We start from the raw sequence: 21088 nt of genomic DNA, 5'->3' as shown, positions 1-21088 counted from the left end.
TCCTCCAATGTGACACAATCACTTCACAATCATAATTGTAGCCTGTTTGATACCTCTGAGTACAGCAGAAGGGCACTGACTGACATAGATACATTTTGTTTTTTATTTAAAGTGAAATGAAAATGGCGCACTGGGGCTCCAGATACAATCGTTATATTCACCTACATAGGCATGAATCACTTGGCGGTTATTTCAGCTGAAGTTTAAATGTGCTTAGACAACAACAATATCAAATTTTTCTTAGATAGCTGCAAAAAAAAAAAATCAGAAATTTGTAAGGACAGGAATAGAATGTAGACACATAGCTCTTTTTCATTCTGGGACTACATAGAGCCCCTTATATAGTTATAGCCACAAGCCTGCAGTATTTCTGGGGAGGTTATGGCATGTAATTTCTGCTTCATCATTTGCCTCCTCTTTCTTCTATCGCCACCAAAGGAAATACATTTAACTCAAACCAAAGACAGGGTTTGGCCTATGCAGATATTTTCATTAAATTGCAGGAAGCCAACTTGCCAATCCCATTTTGAAAATACTTGTCACTCTGCTCTCTCCAACTCCCTAAAGCACGTCCCCTCAGTAATTTCCTTCTATTGTTTGGAGACTGCCTCTAGATATCATCCTATTAAAAAGTGTCTGTGCTCATAAAGGGATGTTGATGACTGGACAAAACAAAACAAAATAACCTAGGAAGGATATGATTATTAATGCAATTGCTTCTGTTCAGTTTACCTGTTACTTTTTTTATTTTATTTAGGCTACTTTGTTGACGAATGTGAGCTACAAAAGGGATTCCCACAGTAGGGACAACATTAATGTTAGTGTTTTTGCAAACTGTTTACTGATAGAGTATAGACAAGGCCATCTTGGGCAGTTGCTTTCTCCTCATAGTACATTTGGATTGTATAATAAAGATTTTTCAGTATTCCCCCTTTATCTTATAACTTTGTAAATGGCAAAATCCAGCTACAAAATCCGACTTCCATCTACAAAATCCACCAAATACTTTTTTTCTTAGGACTCTACAAAACACTTAATAAAATGACCTCCCACCAGGCGCTTCCATTTTAATAGAGACAAAATTGCATCAGGTTTATTCTCATAAACCATCTCTTTAAAGAAGTACAAAGGTTGATCGATGTGCAATAAGAAAAATATATATACAGTATCTTGGACTGTAAAAGTCAAAATGGATAATGAGCACCCCTTCTGAGTATTTAAATAGTAAGGTTTTGAAGGATAAAACCTAAGGTAGTTTGGATGGATGGATAATATTGAAGAATATTCCAAGCAGGGAACCATAAGTAATAATTTTCTAGAATGGATAATTAAACTGATTGAGTAAACTAAGAAAAGAGTGTATTGACTTAAAAGTGAAGGAACTTTAATGCAGTCAATTCATTTTGTGTGGAAAGATAGATATGGAGATGGAAATAGATGATAAATAGAGAGATAGATGATAGATACATACATACATACATACATACATACATATGTTCATATCTACTGTGAGATCTGAGCCCTGTTATGAAGAACTTTTACTATTATAGGAGATATAAATTTAACTAAGCAAACAAACAGAAAAAGAGAAATATAATGTGAAAAATATAAATATTTACCAGAAAGTTTATAAGAGAGAAAGATTCTTTTTGTCTGGAATATTTAGGAAAGACTTCATTCATTCATGGATGAAGTTGATGTCATTGGGACTTGGCCTTACAAAATAAAAATTTATGGGGTGCCTTGGTGGTTCAGTCAATTAAGCATCCAACTCTTGGTTTCAACTCGGGTCATGATCTCTCAATTCATGAGTTCAAGCCCTGCACCAGGCTCTGTGCTGACAGAGCGGAACCTGCTTGAGAACCTGTCTCCCTCTCTTTCTGCCTCTCCCCAGCTCATACTCCTTTTGTCTCAAAAATAAATAAATAAACACTTTAAAAAATAAAAATTTAGTGGGGATTATTAGAAATAGTTTGGTTGGAAAAAGTTTTAACCAGACAGAATATTACAAAGATTATTTATGCTTTCTTTATGACTTACTCAAGGCATATAAAATTTCTATCAATAAAAGTAAATACTATTAATTTTACTATACAAAATATTTCTGCTTTCTTTTTTATAGTTTCCCTTACATAAAAGGAATCATATTGTTTATGCTGTTCTGCAATCTTCTTTAGGGCATTTGTCTGCTCACACACACACACACTCATACACACACACCTCATTTCTCTTAATGACTCAACTATATTTTAACCAGTCTTCCACTGATGGCAAAATAGGTGATTTCCAAGTTTTCATTACAGCAGCAATTTTCAAAAAACACCTGTACAATAAGCATGTGAAGGATTATTCTTAGTACTAGAAGCGCAGGGTCAAATTTTGTACATTTAAAATTTTTAGAGTTTGCTAAATTGTCTCTAAAAATGGTATATAAGGTTTTTAACTCTGAAAACTGCTGTCAATAGTGGGTCTGACCAATTTTTCAAATCTTTGCCAGTTCAGTATTTTAAATGGCATGTTATTGTTTTAATTAAAATTTTGGTCATTATAAGTGAAGTTATTCATTTATTTTAAATATTTACCTGCTATTTGTATGTATGTGTATTATATATTATGCACCCTTAGATTATTGTCTTTTTTTGTTTCTCATTAATTTGTCTATGCTCTTTATATAGTAAGGAAATTCTCCCTTTAATGATCATATTAAAATAACACACCAATTATTTCTTCCAGCAACTTTATGGGTTCTACTCATTATATCTAAGTGTAGACTTGATTTTGTTTTAAAGAATGAGACAAGAAATTTATGCATTTATTAAAAAAAAAAAACTAGTTTGTCAACATTGTTTTATACCTCACTGACTTGAAATGCCACCTGTACAAAATTCCCTGCTATCATCTGGTCCATTTCAGAACTTTGTATTCTGTTTCATTTATAGTAGAGAGGATTTTAACAAGCAGAGCCTGATGGCAAAGATGTCTCTTGTGAATAATATTAATAGAATGAACAAAATTCCCAGTGCTGAAAGCATAGTGTTCAAGTAATGATCAGGCTTGGCTGGAGCCTTTGTTATTTGTAGGGTAAATTTTGACAGTTTGATGGTAGATTTTAGAAGACTTGGAATACCAGGCTAAGGAATTTAGATTTTTTATTTGGAGGTAATGTAAGCCATTGTAAGTTTGTGGTAAAAGAAACAATCTGATAAAGTGGACAGAGCGTGGCATTGGTCGACAGAAAGAAGATATGGCTTCCAGGCTCTGGGTCCACCACTTACTGGTTATGTGACCTTGGGTATGTCACTATAATCCCCTAGTTTCATTTTTATGTAAAGTTAGGTTAATAAACATAGAGAATAACACCCTAGAATTTTGTAAGAATTAAATGAAATAATGTATGTGAACATACTATGTTAAACATCAAGCATGATAAAAGTGGGAAGTCATCCTAGATGTACAATAAAGATGTACCATGCTGAGGGCGCCTGGGTGGCTCAGTGGGTTAAGCATCCAACTCCAGCTCGGGTCATGATCTCATGGTCTTTGGGTTGGAGCCCCACATCAGGCTCTGTGCTGACAGCTCAGACCCTGGAGGCTGCTTCAGATTCTGTTTCCCTCTTTCTGCTTCTCCCTTGCTCCCACTCTCCCACTCCCACTCCCCAAAAATAAATAAACATTAAAAAAATTTTAAATAAAAAGAAGATGTACCATGCTTTAGGAAGATGAATCTGGCAGTTACAGATATTTAAGGACAAGGAAGAAGATTCCTGATAATAAATGAAGCAGATTGCACAACAGTGTGTCTAGTATGAGTCTGTTTTTCCTTAAATACATAGAATTTTTTTTACATATATGTGTATAAAAAATGTCTAGAATGCTTAATACAAACAAAAAAAAGTTAACTATGCTTATCTCCCAGCGATAGGTTAAGCACAATCCTTTCAAATACAGATCTTCCTGGACTTACGAAGGGATTACATCCCAATAAACCCATTGTAAGTTGAAAATACTATCAGTTGAAAATTCATTTAATACCGAACGTACCAAGCATCATGGTTTAGCCTCGCCTATTTTAGATGTGCTCAGAACACTTACATTAGCCTATAGTTGGGCAAAATCAGCTAACACAAAGCCTGCGGTATATAATAAAGTGTTGAACATCTCATGTAATTTATCGAACACTGTATTGAAAATGTAAAACAGAATGGTCATATGGGTACAACAGGATTGTGAGTATGCAGTTGTTTACTCTGTGATGGTGTGGCTGACCGCGAGCTGCCACTTGCTGCCGCACCCCCAATTCTGAAAGACCATCCTCCAGCATACTGCTAGCCCGGGAAGAGATCGAAATTCAGAATTTGAAGTACAACTTCGACAGAATGCTTACCACTTTCACATCATCATAAAGTTGAAAAATTGTAAGTTGAGCCATCATAAGTTGGGAACTGCCTGCACTTGCGTTGTTGTTGTTGTTTGGTGTTTGGTTTTGGGGGTTTTTTGCTCATCCATAGTTTCTAATTACTTTTCACAATGAATGTATAATATGGTGTGATAAAGACAAAATAGGAAATTCAGTTAGTCCAGATGCAAATCTAGCACCACCCTGTCTATGATTTTCCTATCTCTCTCTCTCTCTCTGTGAACATCATCATCACTCTCTATTGCAGTCAAGTTCTGCTTGGGAAAGAGAAACCACTACAGGCTTTTTTATTATTTTCATTTAGAGACACAGCACACAAGTAAGAGAGGGGACAGAGAGAGAGAGACAAAGACAGAGACAGAGAGAATCTTAAGAGGCTCCATGCTCAGTGCAAAGCCCAATGAGGGGCTCAATCTCACGACCCTGGCATCATGACCTGAGCCAAAATCAGGAGTCCAGTGCTCAACTGACTGAGCCACCCAGGCACCCTTAACCTCGACAGTCATTTTAACTGAAAGAATTTAACATAAACAATTGTTAACTAGTTGTAAATTTGTTAACCGGGTAGTTGAAAGGTTAAAAAGTGAACTCTAAGATATCATGCAGGTGGCTACAACAAGGAAACAGCAACTACCCTCGGGATTGAGGGAACCAAGCGAGGCAGCTAAAATTCTTAAAACTCAGAAGTTAGAGAGGGACACCCCGATGCTGGGATCCAGACAGCTGAGGAGGCTGCTTCTAGCTGATGCAAGTGTCTGGGGAGGAAGCATGAGATGAAACTGTTTTTCCAAGTGTTATTAAAAGTTCATACACAAACTTCTTGTAGGGAGGAAGGATTTGTTACTTTCAGGGTGAAAAATCCTTGCTAAAGTGATGCTTACCTAATCAGCATGCAAACAGGAAGCAAAGAGGAAGGAGCCAGTTCCTTTTTCCTTTCAGCTTTCTGATCTTCCTCTGGCGCCCCCTGTTGGCCTAGCCCAACAGAATCAGCCGGCAAAGCAGAAATGCCATCGAATAGTCCTGGCTCCACTCTCAAAAAGCCAAATATAGAAGGATAGGGTTGTTGCTCAGAGACAACTTAATAACAGGCACATTTTTTCTAGTTGGCAGGTTTCACAGAATTTTGGTCTCTTCTTGTCAACCAGTCATCCAGTCATTGCTCAAAAATAATATTTATTGTTTAATATAGTGTGCCATGCTTCCCTAGGTGCTGAGAATATATAGATAAGTAAGAGAGATTCTTTGCCTTCAAGGAGCTTGTAGTATGGTATAAAAGGTAGAAAAAAAGAAATTATATTACAGAATAGTGTGACAAGTGAATCAATAAAGAAAAGACTTAACACATAGGAGGATGCGATAATTCTACTTGAGAGAGAAGCAAAGGAAAGACTTCCTAGAGAAAGTACTCTGGTGGAGCTTTAAAAGATGAATTGGAGGGACGCCTGGGTGGCTCAGTTGGTAAGCATCTGACTTCGGCTCGGGTCATGATCTCACAGTTTGTGAGTTTGAGCCCCGTGTTGGGGGAGCCTGCTTCAGATTCTGTGTCTCCCTCTCTGTCCCTCCCCCACTCATGCCTCTGTGTGTGTCTCTCTCTCAAAAGTAAATAAACATTAAAAAAAAATTTTTTTAAAGATGAAGTGAACTTAGCCTATAGAAGGGGGAGGAAGAAAAGAGTATGGAGCAAGGCACTGAAGAACAGGATTAGCATATCAAAGCCACAGAAGCCTGAACAATCATGGAATATAAAAGAACTATAGGCAAGCATTTGATTATGAGTGGAATATAAAATAGAATTGAAATCTGGAACATGAAGGGGCACCTGGGTGGCTCAGTCAGTTAAGTGTCCAACTCTTGATTTAGGCTCAAGTCATGGGATCAAGCCCCATGTTGGGTTATGCACTGTCAGCCCAGAGCCTGCTTGGGATTCTCTCTCTCCCTCTCTCTTTGCCCCTCCCCCATGCGCTCTCTCTCTCTCTCCCTCTCTCTCTCTCAAAATAAATAAGTAAACGTTTAGAAAAAAAGGAAGTCTGGAACATTAAGCTGCAGCGGTAAGCGTGGGCCAATTGCACGGCAAATCATTAATGTTTTAAATGGGATTAAGTCTTAACATTTGTGGATGATCTTTGATGTCTCCTCCCCCACACCAGAGTATCCACTCACTCCACAATGCTGGTTGATTCAACATCCACATGGCATTTTATAAATCACCTGTGTTTCCATTTCCTGTATAAGGTTATTAACTCTAGCTTACAAAGTGAAATGGAAACTAGAGAGCACAGGTGAGTTTTTCCCAAGGTCATCTAATCAGGTGGTTGTAAGCCTGGACCTACGATCTATCTTCTCTGACTACAGGTATTTGGGATTTTATATTTATTTATTATTTTTATTTTAATGTTTATTTATTTTTGAGAGACAGAAACATAGTGTGAGTGGAAGAGGAAGGAGACAATACAGAGAGAGAGGGAGACAATCCAAAGCAGACTCCAGGCTCTGAGCTGTCAGCACAGAGCCCAACACGGGGCTCAAACCCAGGAACCATGAAATCATGACCTGAGTCAAAGTCGGAGGCTCAACCAATGTAGCCACCTAGGTGCCCCTGGGGTTTTTTATTTAAATCAACATTCTTGTTATTCTTCATGAGATGAGGGTGGCAGTTTCATAATACTAAATTGCTGTGAGAAATAAACTGAGTTATAGGGGTTTGCTTTAGTTGTTTTTAAAGACAAGTCCTGAGAATTGTTGGCAGAGAATGAGGGTTAGGATGTTTCTCTTTAAAGGTGATATACTACATTAAGAAAATATAAGTATGAATCTCCTTTAAAATATTGGTTCCTGGGGTGCCTGGGTGGCTCAGTTGTTGGAGTGTCCCAGTCTTGATTTCAGCTCAGGTCATGATTTGAGAGTTCAAGCCCCACACCAGGCTCTGTGCTGACAGCTCAGAGCCTGGAGCCTGCTTCGGATTCTGTGTCTCCCTCTCTCTTTGCCCCTCCCCAACTTTCATTCTGTGTCTCTCTCTCCTAAAAATAAATAAACATTAAAAAAAAATTTTTTTAATATGGTGCCTAGGGTGCTGGTGGCTCAGTTGGTTGAGCGTCCAGCTCCTGATTTCAGCTCAGGTCATGATCTCACAGTTTCTGAGATCAAACCCTTCATGGGACTCTGTACTGACAGCTTAGAGCCTGCTTGGGATTCTCTCTCTCTCTCTCTCTCTCTCTCTCTCTCTCTCTCTCTCCCCCTACCCCTCCCCTGCTCGCATGCATGCTCTTTCTCTGTCTCTGTCTCTCAAAATAAATATATTCTTTAAAATAAAATATGTAGTTCCTAGTTTTAATAGTTATTTTGGTTTTCTTCTTAGTGTTAAACAACATTAAATTAACTGTAGTTGGAAAAGAGCATAATTGAAGTATCTCCCAAATGAATTTAAGCATAGAATAACCGTTTGGCTATTTGGGAAGACTGAAAATGTGATTTCCCTAAACACAGACTGTTCAGGAGGAAACACTTCCAGTTAGTTGAAGCCTAAATCCTACATGAATTAGGAATAATTGTGATCTACGTAACCTCTTCTGTTCCAAGTGTATTCAGACATAAAGATATTCTATTTTTTACCACCACAGATGGAGCATTTACCCCAACACAGTATTAATTGATTGAGTATTCAATAGTGGCAAGAAATACTTCATCAGGCTGCACCCTGTAACTGCTTTGGTGGATAAACTTGAAGTTAACATAATTTTTAACCTCTTAGAGATGTTTAAAAGTCACGCTTTCAGGCAATGTTTTAAAAGAATGTCACAGCCATGGCTACACCTCAATGCAGGGATTCATGAGAATTTAATAAAAATTAACTGAATCGTCATAGAAAGGATGAAGCCAGACAAAACAGAAAATCTTACTTCCCGGTAGAAGTTTATGTTTGTTTGCTGTATTATGTTCCTTGCAAACACCTTTTAAAAACTCACTGAGGGGAGTCCTTGGCTGTGAGCCCTGTGGTCCTCATTAGAATGGATCCCTCCCAGTGACACACCTGGTGCCTAGTATCTGCAGCAAGTACAAAGGCCAAACCCTGCAAACCTACACTGAGTGCAGAATCTGGCCCACGCATGGTGGCAAGGAATAATGAGGTGGGTTGCCGACCATAATTGCAGGTCACTGAGTGGCATCTCGGAAGCCTCTGTAGCCTCCAGCGGGAGGCTTGTCATTGCTCGTGCTTAGGTCATTGTGATTGATCCACTTGAGGATCCTCAAATTCCCAAAGCCGAGTATTTTAAATACCCTGCCTTTTTGTGAGAGGTACTGTCATTTACTTTGTCTTAATAACCCTTTCCGTGTTGATGGCTAATCTGATATGGCAGCATGTGAGTATCCTGGCATCTGAAGAGGATGTTCATTAAATACTCCTAACGGCCTGGAAAATACTGCTCTATCCATCAGTCTCTCTCTACTACACAGTAGAAGCTAAGTAGGAGAGGTTCATCTCTTTGGTACATTCTTCCCCAACCTAGTAAGTAAAAGAGTTAATAGAGATGAGGCGAAAATGCAGACAACCATGGAATTACGTGTGTTGTGGCCATTCATTCAAAAAAAAGTATTGAACTTACTGAGCTAGATGCTGGGCACACAGAAATAGACCAAGTGGTCCATGATTCCTCAGGAACTTCCCCTTCCGATTAGGTCTGAGTCATGATTTTACTTATTTTTTATTTATTTATTTATTTATTTATTTATTTATTTATTTATTTTTGCATCATGGTTTTACATTCAGATGAGCAAATAACTGTTCCAAATGAAATATCAGATATTTGGGTCCATACTAACTGACAATTCCATTTCTCCTATTCAGATGTTTAATGCTCTATATATTGAGTACCGAAATAGTTTGCCTTCGTTTTCACAGCAGTAATATCTACTGATGGGACTAAACAATCCCTTTCTCAGGCAGTTGAAAGAACTTTTTGAGCATACTCTGCATTTTACTAGGTCTTGGAGAAGACATCTAATAGGAATTAGACTTTTGCCCTTTAAAGATCTCTAGAGCAAATTGATATTACATAATTTATCATGTTATTTTCATTAATTTGCATTTAGCTCAATCTTCTCCACTCAGCTATGAGTTCCTCTAGGGCCCTAAGTTCCTTCAGGAAAGGAATGTGTACAATTTTTGTACCTTTGCCCCTGGTACAAGGCATGGTGTATATTAAGTGCTCAGTAAAGGTTTGTTGATCGCTACAAGAAAGATTGGTCCTTACTTCGAAGGGTTATGGCTTAATTAAAGAAGAGAAAATTCAAATGAAGATAAAATACATGAGATGTAGGAAATGAATTTTAAATATGTTTTAGGAGCACCTGGGTGGCTTAGTCAGTTGAGCATCTGACTGTTGATTTCAGCTCGGGTCATGTTCTCACGGTTGATGGGTTCGAGCCCCGTGTCAGGCTCTGTGCTGACAGTGCAGGACCTGGCTGAGATTGTGTCTCTCCCTCTCTCTCTGCCTTTCCCCTGATTGCTTGGGTGTGCTCTCTCTCTCTCTTCCTAAATAAATAAATTAGTTAATTAAAATTTTAAAAAAATATATGTGTGTTAAATATCCTGGAAGCAGGTGCAAAATCACATTGTACCAGGTGGAAGAGAATAAGAACCATGGCTTCGCCTCATCAGTCTCATCCTTCAGTGTGCTAGCCTGGGCTTTTTTGCATGAAGATCTTGCGGTTCCACGAGCGGCAAGGGGGTCAACCTCAGCGTGCAAACACTTTCCAGGTCTCCGCATGCATCATATTTGCTGCTGTCCTATTGACCAACGAGAGTCCCATGGCCATGTTTAGAGTGAGCTTGAGAGCACATTAGCAATAGACATGGGGATACAGGGAGACAAATCAGGATACTTAGTGCAATCCGTCTACCACAGAAGGGTCAGAATTCCCAATAATATCAACTTTTAATAATTGTATATGGTGTAATTTCCAGTTGAGCAAAAAATTAAATTGGGCCATGTACCTGCATGTACACATGCATACACTTGCACACATGTACATAAACATATAGACAGAGATCCAAAAAGAATTTTTACATGTGTTAATAGTGCTTACATGTACGCTTCTGATTTTTTAAAGTTTTTAAATAATGTATGTGTTTCTGCGTATTCCATGTGCAATTTTTTTAAGGAAGCATTTCTAATGTAATATGACAAGACATAATTATGGGCGGTGTTACACTGTTTAAATGTTTTTATTTCTTCTGTATTTTACATGTTTTCTATGAAATATATGCATTCTTTATGATTAGCCAAATATATATAAAACCTACATTTAAAAAATGATATCGAGCCAGTCCTCTTGCATATTCTTTCATCTGGTCTTCATTAGGACACCAGAAAGGGACAGTTGAGCTGATAATTTTTTCTGAAATGCAATTTCTTTAATTTTTTAAATTTTTTTAATGTTTATTTATTTTTGAGACAGAGAGAGAGCATGAACGGGGGAGGCACAGAGAGAGAGGGAGACACAGAATCTGAAGCAGGCTCCAGGCTCTGAGCTGTCAGTGCAAAGCCTGATGTGGGGCCCGAACTCACGAGCTGTGAGATCATGACCTGAGCTGAAGTCTGATGCTTAACCGACTGGGCCATCTGGGCGCCCCTGAAATGCAGTTTCTTAGTCTATGTGCAAACGTCTTTTGAAATGTGCAGCTGTTCCTGATTGCCCTTCTGGCTTCCTTTCAGACGTCTTGCCGGCATCGAAGCAGAGTCCCTTTTGTTTGTCTGGTCAGAAGGAGCCCTTGAATTCACCGATGCTTCAGATACTCTGATGCCTTTCACATTCTATGAATATCGGGTCAGAGCCCACAACTCCAAGGGCTCAGTGGAGAGTCTGTGGTCATCGGCACAGACTCTGGAAGCCCCACCTCAAGATCTGCCAGCACCTTGGGCACAAGCCACCAGTGCTCATTCAGTTCTGCTGAACTGGACAGAGCCACAATCCCCCAATGGCATTATCTCCCAGTACCATGTGATCTACCAAGAGAGACCAGATGATTCTACATTTAACATCTCTACTGTGCATGCTTTCACCGTGATGGTAAGAACTTAGAAAAAAAGAATAACAGATACTTAGATTATCTGATTAATATGTTGAAATTTATTTTTTTTATCCAGCTTATTGTTTTTCTTCAGTTAGAGCTTAAATACATTAAAATCTTTCACATGTGAAAAAGAGCGATGTAGTCATAAGGAGGGATAAGATACTGAACTGAGTCTAAGGGATATTGGAGACCAGTTTGAAGGCCACAGTTAATTTGTTATTACCTCAAGCAAGTAAATGAATCTTTCTCTGTGTGATTTCCAAATCCATGAAATGGGGATACTAAATGTGTCTCTGTATAGCTCATGGGGATGAGGCACCGATGAAATTAGACAGATATAGGATAGATACAGATAAAGGATACAGATATAAATACAGACATAGATACAGATATAGAAAAATATGGATATATATACAGATACAGATAGAAAAAGATACGGATACAGATTCAGATACAGATATAGATACATGTGGTATTACTGTCTCCTTGAGAAAAAAGAAAGTTAAATTTCTAGATCTATCTATCTGGATAATATAGCTATAGATATCACATGCACTATAACTCAGTGGTGATTTTTCTGGGTTGATCACCTCTGGCCCATAGCACAGTTTAATTGAGTTCACCCAGTATCTTCTGAGATCTTTCTTTAAATCTGACATAGCTTAATGTTCTATGGGAGAAAGAAATGGAAACAGGATGGTTCTTTTATCAGGGAGCATTCTCGTTTATAATTACTGCAGAGATGAGAATTGAACATAAGAAAAATCTGAGAGAAGTAGTGGATTATAGCCTGTAATATCCACGACACCGGGATTCAGATCCCAAACTCCACCATCTCCTAGCCATAAACCACAATATAAGGGAGAATATTATATACAAAAGTGTTAGTCAAGAAATGCTCCGAAAGGCCAGCAGGAAACCCTCATACTGAAGAGGCTTCATGGAGAAGATGAAACTTGTGGTCTTAGTAGTTAAATACATACAGTTTTCAAAATGTGCCAAGACCTTGGTAAATATGAAAACCTCTCTTAAAAAGTGAAGAGACAGCCTAAAGTATTATTTTCAAAGAGCAGACCATGTTTCTATACCGCTAATTGAGGCGGCCCAATATACATGAAGATTATCTTATAGAAGTATAACATCCATCAAAATGTCTACATAATAATGAGCAAACATATTTTAATGAAACTCCAGAAGAATAGTTGTAAATGAATAGTTTATAGTACAGTATTTTCTCTCTGTCCTTATGTTCACTTTTCTCACTTGACCAAAAAATAAGCAGTCTGCGAATTAAAGAGACAATATTAAAGAAATCCTTATTTTATTTAGAATTCAGAATTGGTACTTTATTTTTTATGTGACATTTAATTTTCTTTGTAGATAAGGGTCTTTCATATGACATCTTTCTACAGTCTTCCTTATAAGCATTAAAAGCAGTGTTCTTAAGGGCAGAAGACCTTTTTTACTTGATATTTGATCTATGGAGAAATCTCTTCCTTCTCACCATATCATTGGAATTAGTGTCCTGAACTTCCACCCTGAAAGTTAACTACTGAAAAATAAAGTAAAAATACTGAAAAACTCTTGACAGGAGCTTTCTGAATGAGGCACCTTAATTTAAATGTGTTTTTATTGTAAGTACCAATATTGCAATAATTAAACCTCTGATTTTGAAGCATGGCTTTCAGAGGCCTGAGCCTAAACATTTAATGTCCCCAAACAACTCTATTGGAATTCTCTTATGGAGTACCCTCTACATCATTCCTTCATAGCCAATTTCATTTCACAACACCAGATTTAAAGTATACAATGAACTCTGTCTTGTATTTAATCTGTCAGGTTCTGTCTTTATCACACCAAAAAGTTCCTGAAAAAGAGGAAGGCCTATGACCCAAGCTTTAAGCATCACACGGCCCTTTGTTCCTGGGGCCCAGAAACACAGCTTCTGCCTGGCAGCCGAGGACTGCTGCACCCTGCCATTTTCCAGAAAGCAATCCTCGCACAGGGCTAAGAGAGCAGCCAGAATAATCTGGAAACAGGAATGTTTCTGCACCCTATTTTCTAGTGTATGTGTCTGTGTGCATGTTCGAAAGTACCCCCCCCCCACACACACACCCGAATCTGGGTATCTGGCCCTGAGAATCCCAAGAAAAGATTTCATTAGGGTCATTAGGAAAGGCTCCATTTGAGCTTGTTAAGCAATCCAAGACATCTTCCATAGAGCAATCGGGCCAGTGTTCAGACATTCTGGTCAGTCGGCCAAATTTTCAGGGCAGGAGGCCACTATGACTGTTTTGGGGCTGACATCTTTGAAAGAAATCATCAGAAAAATAAACTATTGTCTTTGAGTTTCATACACTTGAAACACTTGAGGTTTGTTTGTTTGTTTGTTTGTTTGAATTAATTCTAACTCCTCACCGCCAGAGAATGTTCCTTTTATCCTGCCCAAATCCCTCCTCCTGTCACTGAAGTCCTCCCTTTCCAGTTCAGAAGAGCATGACTTCTCTATACCAGTTCAATGAACCTTCAGGGTCAAGAACAGATTATTGATGATTCAATCCAATTTGGCAAATAGTCATTGAGCACTATATTCGGTATGCCAATACTCAATACTGCGGTCAATTGCATTGTTGAAAGCTACCATGAGACTAGGCCCTTGGGCAGAGCAGAGACTGAAAGGGAAGATGAGTAATCAAGACTGAGGCACAGATGATTACCGCTGGGCGTTTCGGATTTCTAAGTTTCTTTGCTTTCAGGTTTCTGCTGCTCATGTTTTAATGATTCCCCTTTAAATCTCTCTGAGTGTCTTCCTGCCTCTAGTTACTATTTCTCTAATTCCTATACTAGCTAAACATCTTTACTGCCTTCTTTCATGTCTGTGCCCACTTTGGAAATTTTTCAAGTTTTTGTTTCATTGACGACTTCGGCTAAAATTCTCCAGAGCAAATGAACTGCATTTTCAGTTGGTGAGGCACAGAATCCATTTCCACAATTGAAGGATTACAATTGAATCCACAGACTTGCAAGAGGTATCACTAAATAGTCTCATTTAGTCTCTTGTTTACTGAGATCCTATCTCTGCATGAGGGGCCACCAATAAATTGCCCAGAGTGTAGCGCCATTATGGCTTGTCCCGAGGTCCCCCCAGAGTTGTTTATAGACAGGTGGACGTTGCTGGGAGAGCCACATAAAACAGGTGCAATGGATGCATGAGTCCTCTTGATGGTGGCAATGGATGGAGAAATGGCAATGGGAGCCCTCCGTGGGGGTGGAGAGCATATGTGCTGGCAGGGGCAGCGGCAGCAGCAGCAGCAGCAGAGGCAGCAGGAGAGGAGAAATGGAAAGAGCGTGGGTTTTAATGTATCACCAGCTTCTCTCCCAACCTCATGAAAAGTTTCATCTCCCTTTGGGCCCAAGTAGGTTCTTCTAAGGGGAAGAGAGATAGCTAGCTTCCTAGGGTCTCTTCAGACCAATACTCTCCACTAGTGACAGCAAGCTAGCTTTAAGTAGAAGTCCTTAAGCTCCGTTCCCAATTAGCTCTGTGATGAATTGTGCAGTGTCAGGAGAGAAACTGTATTTAGCCTCACTTGGCATGCAAGAGTTCCATGGTGGTATTTACAGGGAACACTCCTGGCGAGGTTGGCGATACTGCTGCCACCATTCGGATTTGTTTGCTTTTTCTCACTGGCACCTGCCATCGCACTGGCAGAAATAACTTGGGATTCAAAGGCAAAGGTGGTTTACCTGTTAGTCTGTGCTCTCAGTATATCCCTGCTTACCCCACAGGGTTATGAAACATCAAGCCCAGATCGTACATTTGCCCAGTACCCTGAAAGATAGATGGTACTCTGCACTGTGTGTAGAATCAAGCATACGGTGCTGAGGGGTAAGCAAATTATATGGGTCACTAAAAGTTGGCTTCCAATCTGGAAATAAAATCCAGAATTACAAACTCTACTTTCTAGATTTTAGTTGCCAAACTCACTTGCCCAATGTCAAGGAGGAGGTATTCAAAATTTTCTCATGTGGTTGTCTCAAATCTCCTTACCATTAAGTAGATATGTGGCAGGGTTGCGGGGGGGGGGGGGGGGGGCGGGGGGCAGAATTCTTCATAATTGCCATATTATGTGGAGTTTGTAAGTTGGTTAGTTTGCTTTTAATCCCATTTTTAATTTGGCTTCGTATAATGTAAAATATTGTTGCTCTTTACATATGATCTTAATTAATTGTAGCTCTTACAATGTGATGGTTCTTTTCTCCCCATCCGTTTATAACACAATAGAAATGCTCTAGGAGATCTAGGTATCTAGAAGGATTTCTCTAGTGATTATATTTCCAAACTGAAGAAAAATTTGGTAACAAAAACAATTACTACACTTTTTATACCAGTTCTATACGCTGAGCTTTTCACATCTTATAAGGTAACTGTGTTACTCATTCTTTATATAAAATTACAGAATGCAATTGTGTAAATGTCACACAAAACATGGACACTTATTTGTGCAACCCATATGATGTATTTAGTTTGACATTAACTTTTTATTCACTAGCCTTGCATTATCTTTATCCCTTTTTTCTAATAATATGATACTAATCACAGATACATCTTGGATATCTGCTTTTTACTCAATATTATTGGAGATGCAACCCATATAAGTCTTCTTGAAATTTGTACAACTACTTCTTAGAGAGAGCTTTATTTTTCTGTAACCACTTTATTCCAACAAGCTTCATCCGGGACCCTCTTGCTCAGTCATCTCTAATTTCTAAGGCACGTGCTATGGTTTTCTAGTCACATTCAGTGACAAGGACCAGCCCAGTTCTGGTAATCAGGATTCATTTCAGGTGTTTAAAAAAAAAAATCTAGTCTAAAGCCTGACTTCAGAGATCCACAGTAGAAAAGAAAGGGCATGTTTATTTTGTTTATGTTCTTCCTTCTTCAGTTCCCTCTTCTCTTGTCGAAGTCCCCAGGACTGTGGGAGAAAAGAAAGAATTAGACCAAAAAAAAAGCATTAATCATGAATCTTGTTTCTATCCATCTACATTGCTTCCTGTGGGGTCATGCAGAGGTCCTGCGTGGGAAGTTACATGCTCCGTGTTCCCCGATGCAGGCAACATCTGGCTAGTTTCTATATTCCTATCCCTTCCTGCCTCAGAGATCCAGCCCCACAGCCTCTTTTCCTTCTGGGTCCCCCTCTCCTGAGCAGTTAGCTAATATTAGGTCCTTTCACATTGAAAAAACTCATTCCTTTCCTGGCATCCTCCAGGCCTGGGGAAAACTCATTCTACCAAATAAGGAAAGTACAGCTTGTCCAGCCCTATCTTCTCTACTCACCCTAGCATGCTGAGTGAGACCCAGCCAGCCTCACAACTTCAAAATTCTTTGAATAAGAATCAGGAAACAGCTCCATGTTCCCCAAATCCTGGAATCACGTAAGAATCTCAGAAGATGCTTCTCCACACTAGTGGCTACATTAAAATACCCTGAGTCTCTTCAGCTCTGGAGCAGGGCTCATGAAAAGAGTAAATTGTCCGTCTCACCTTTCTTGCAGACACCCTCCGTTCCTTCAAGTTGTTCTCTTGGATGTCCCTCATATGCCTTGAGGGGGGAGTATGGCGTCTCCACATTCCTTCTTCCCAAGTAGTAAGGAAATAATTTGGGGAAGCTTGTCTACTAAATTCCCTTCTGTAACCTGCTTGTCATGAACTGGATCTCCCCTCTTAAAAGTTGTCTTATACAGATCTTCAGAGGAAGGTGGGCTTGAAGGTGTAAGGCTGATTCTTTGTTTCTAGAAGTCCTGCAGAGGTATATCTAGCTGTTCCAGTAAAGTTACTTATCACCGGTTTTTTTTTTCTTTTCTAAGTTGTACTTACTATTTCCTAATACATCCTGTTACAAACTAAATTGATCCGTATCTTTCTTATCATTCAACCCAGATAAACTGAGTCCTTCTCCTTCCTTCCTTCCACAACCGATCTTCACTAAATCCTCCTGGTCCTACTTCTAAAGTATATCTTGAGTCCTGCTTGCAGGTTCTTCTCACATGTTGTTCTTCCTCAAATGATCATGTTCTTATACTTCAAATGGATCCATCCTCCTCCTGCTTGTCAAGTCTGAACTAAAATGTTACTTATCTCACAAGGCTTTTTCAAGGGCTAACTAAACTAATTCCTGTGCAAAGTACTTTAGAAACTGTAAATGGCAATGTAAACAGGATGTAAAACTTTAGAAGTCCTGCTATTTGGACTACAGAAGCCAGAAAAAATGGACAAAAGTAGGAAAAGTTTTGGTTTGTATAGAGCAACTGTTTTACTTTAGTCATGAATGAAAAACCTTACATTTTATATACTTTAAGCATTCTTTACCTTGCAACAAAATTCAGGCCATGCAAATTTAAGTGTTTCTTGATAGCACAGTGTTAATTTCCAGGTAATGTCTCAAGTATTGGATTGGGCTATTTCCTTTCTAAGTCATCTGGAACAAGAACATGCTTTTTTGTGTCCCTAAGGTGTAGCACTGACTCATGTCCCTTCTACCGTAACATCTCAGCCTTGCCCCTCAAAGAGCCCTCCTCAGGTGATTTCCTCTCTAGATGCAGTTCTGTTTACCTACCATGATGCTCAGTGGACCCTGCCCATCCCCCATCTGGGATCACATGAGCAAAACATGAAGTCTTTTGATAGCTCTCTCTCTTACACACACACACACACACACACACACACACATACACACATGCACACATGCACACATGCACACACTTCCCAGGTTACACAGACCCTGCCAAACTGGCATCGTCCTAGTTTACCTGGGCCAAAGAGCAGACTATCGGTATATAAGGGGCAGTTGGTGAGGAGGCTATTTGCCCTTTCACTCCAGTGTGTTGTTATTTTTTGGTCTTTAAATGAATTGTAAAGACACCCAAGAATTCCACAGAACCTTGGTAAAAAACATATATGAAAGTAAAACGAACTTGTCCACACAGTAACAGGCCCAGGCCATAAATTCAGAATATATGCCACTTAGCAGAGACAGCAAGCTGTAAATGGCAGTGAAGGGCAGAAGTTAATTGAACTACCGTGCTCTTGTCACAAGTGGAAAGTAGCCACTACCCGGGACAAGATGGCTGCCCCTAAAGTACCCTATTACAGCCAAGAGATCATATCCTTAGCTCTGCAAGGGCTTATGGGTGAGGGGGAAATCATACACAGATGACCAATTTTTTTATGGTTCACAGCCGATCAAAGTGAAATTCAGCAGCTGTTCAGGACAAGTGACCACTGTAACGGCTGTAATATAACCTACTAAATAGAGAGGGAATTGCATTAGAGCAAGAGGTTAGCCGTGATTATCGGCAGGTGAGTGCTTTATTGAAGTTGAAAGACCATTAACATTGATAGAGTAATTATTTCAACTTGAAAGTAATTACCTTGATGGGTGATAACTTCTCTAGTGTTCCCAGATTTGATTGGGCCAAACAATTGTGAGCTCCTGAAGCCTAGAAAAATATTACAACAATACTGTGATTTTTAAATTACCGAAACCACTGTTGGAATATTTTAATTATGCCGAACAGTGAAAAGATTTTGCCTTATACCAGCTACTGACCTCTCATGTAGAGAGAGACATTTGCTTTTTAATCCAAATGCAATGACCCACACCCACCACCTGTGAATACATATGTGATGGGTTTGCAAATGAATCTTTTTATCTCGATATAATTTTTAAGGTGAAACATCTTGTTAGTGCTGTAGCTAGGTGTTAACTAAGCTGAAACTGCTGGCATTGTTGACCATGTCTATGACCTGGGAGGCCCCAGAATAGCAACTATTTTTTGTCTTTGTCACAGAGGGCTTACGTTTGTATAAATTAAGTATTTTGATAGCAGCATCACAAAAGTCGAAAATTTTGGATGCCATGTATTGTGAATCCCAAATCTGAGATTTTATTTAGTCATGAAATTCATTTGTTTGGATAGTTTTCTTGCTTGATGTTATGCAACTCCACTACAAACGCACCATTGTCAGGGTAGTTTCTGTTTATCCACACTGGACATCAGCAAACAAAATCAAACTTGAAAATCTGTGCTACTTGCTTCTCTGAAATCTCATGCAGGTATGACCATTGTGAGTTATTTGCAATTGAGGACGAAGACATGTAAAATCTAATATGACGATCAAGACAAAGAAATACCGTGGGAGTCTTCCATTAATCGGTTGTTCTCTTTTTTTTTTTTAATTTTTTTTTTTCAACGTTTATTTATTTTTGGGACAGAGAGAGACAGAGCATGAATGGGGGAGGGGCAGAGAGAGAGGGAGACACAGAATCAGAAACAGGCTCCAGGCTCCGAGCCATCAGCCCAGAGCCCGACGCGGGGCTCAAACTCGCAGACCGCGAGATCGTGACCTGGCTGAAGTCGGACGCTTAACCGACTGCGCCACCCAGGCGCCCCGGTTATTCTCTTTTGAGAATCTCTTGTGCCCAGAAGCTACAACAGATACAAAGAAAGAAAAAATACTCTTTTCTCTCTGCGACTCATGGTGTTCTTGAAGCAAATGAGGAAAGAGACAAATTACAATATAATAAGCAGTTATTTGGTCATGCATGGGCATTGATTATACTTATAAATACTGAAAAGAACCCAGGAGGACCCCCGCTCATACCCCTGGTTCTAAACCCAGCACTCATCCTGCAGAACCACAAACCACTGGCTGCACAAACACAGCATCATGATTCTTAGTCATGCTGTCAGAAGAGATGAATGTGACATCACTTCCAAGTTCCTGGATGATTCCTTAGACCTTTCTATCATCTTGGCAGGGTTTGATCAGATGATCAGCCAGTGAAGGACTATCTTAATGGCAGCACTTCCCAGGACTTTTTTTCTACTCAAAATCTGACTCTCATACGGGCAAAACAGGTTTCCACCTGTTGTCCAAGAGCCTCTAAGGAATGTTTTACCAAGCAGACCATAGTTTCAGAATAGAAGCCATGGATCTCCTTCCTCCATATCTGCCCTGAATTCCTCTCCATTGACAAAGTCATTGGGTCTCTATTTCAGAAAAAAATCAGAGTGCAGAAACCCCTGCCAAGCCAAAAGAGATTTGCAGACTGAGAAGTAAAATGACTGGTTTGAATTTGGTAAAACAGTAAGGGACTGAGACAAAGCCACTGGGAAAGTGATAAGAATTTATGATTTGAATTGTAAATCTTGCCATTAAGCCAACCAAAGAGTGGAGAAATCTGACCAAGCTGACATCACATCAGAGTTCTTAGCACAGCGGGCTCAACGTGTGTCATATGCGGTTGGGCTAAAGATTGTATTAAGGAGCCCCTCAGGTACTCTGAATTTAAAATAAGTGTAATAACTCATTTTTAAACATTTTATGTGATACTTGGATTATTAAATATTCACATTACAAAATCAGGGAGTTTTAATCCATTCCAAAAGGTGCGTTGTCTACCTCTGAGAGATAATGGCCATGTCTAGATAGTAAAATTACAGTATATTTTTAACGGATGTAAATGTTACTTTTTGACAAGGCACAAGTAATGAATTTTATCGTATAAGTTCCTATTGGGTGATTATGATACAGAGTTT

The 21088-nt window shown here is 39.2% G+C and overlaps 1 protein-coding gene across 1 annotated transcript in view; it reads left to right on the top strand.

Annotated features, from left to right (window-relative positions):
* Window positions 1-21088, top strand: part of USH2A (usherin) — a 735906-nt gene that overhangs the window by 627174 nt on the left and 87644 nt on the right. The window contains exon 60 of the mRNA XM_047839579.1: window positions 11131-11485. Within this exon, the coding sequence (XP_047695535.1) occupies window positions 11131-11485 (355 nt within the window). The remainder of the gene's footprint in view (window positions 1-11130; window positions 11486-21088) is intronic.

The sequence above is a fragment of the Prionailurus viverrinus genome, chromosome F1 (genome assembly GCF_022837055.1).
Source record: "Prionailurus viverrinus isolate Anna chromosome F1, UM_Priviv_1.0, whole genome shotgun sequence".
Lineage (NCBI taxonomy): Eukaryota > Metazoa > Chordata > Mammalia > Carnivora > Felidae > Prionailurus > Prionailurus viverrinus.
Note: the sequence above shows the minus strand (reverse complement) of the source record. Positions and strands in the feature narration are given on the sequence as shown.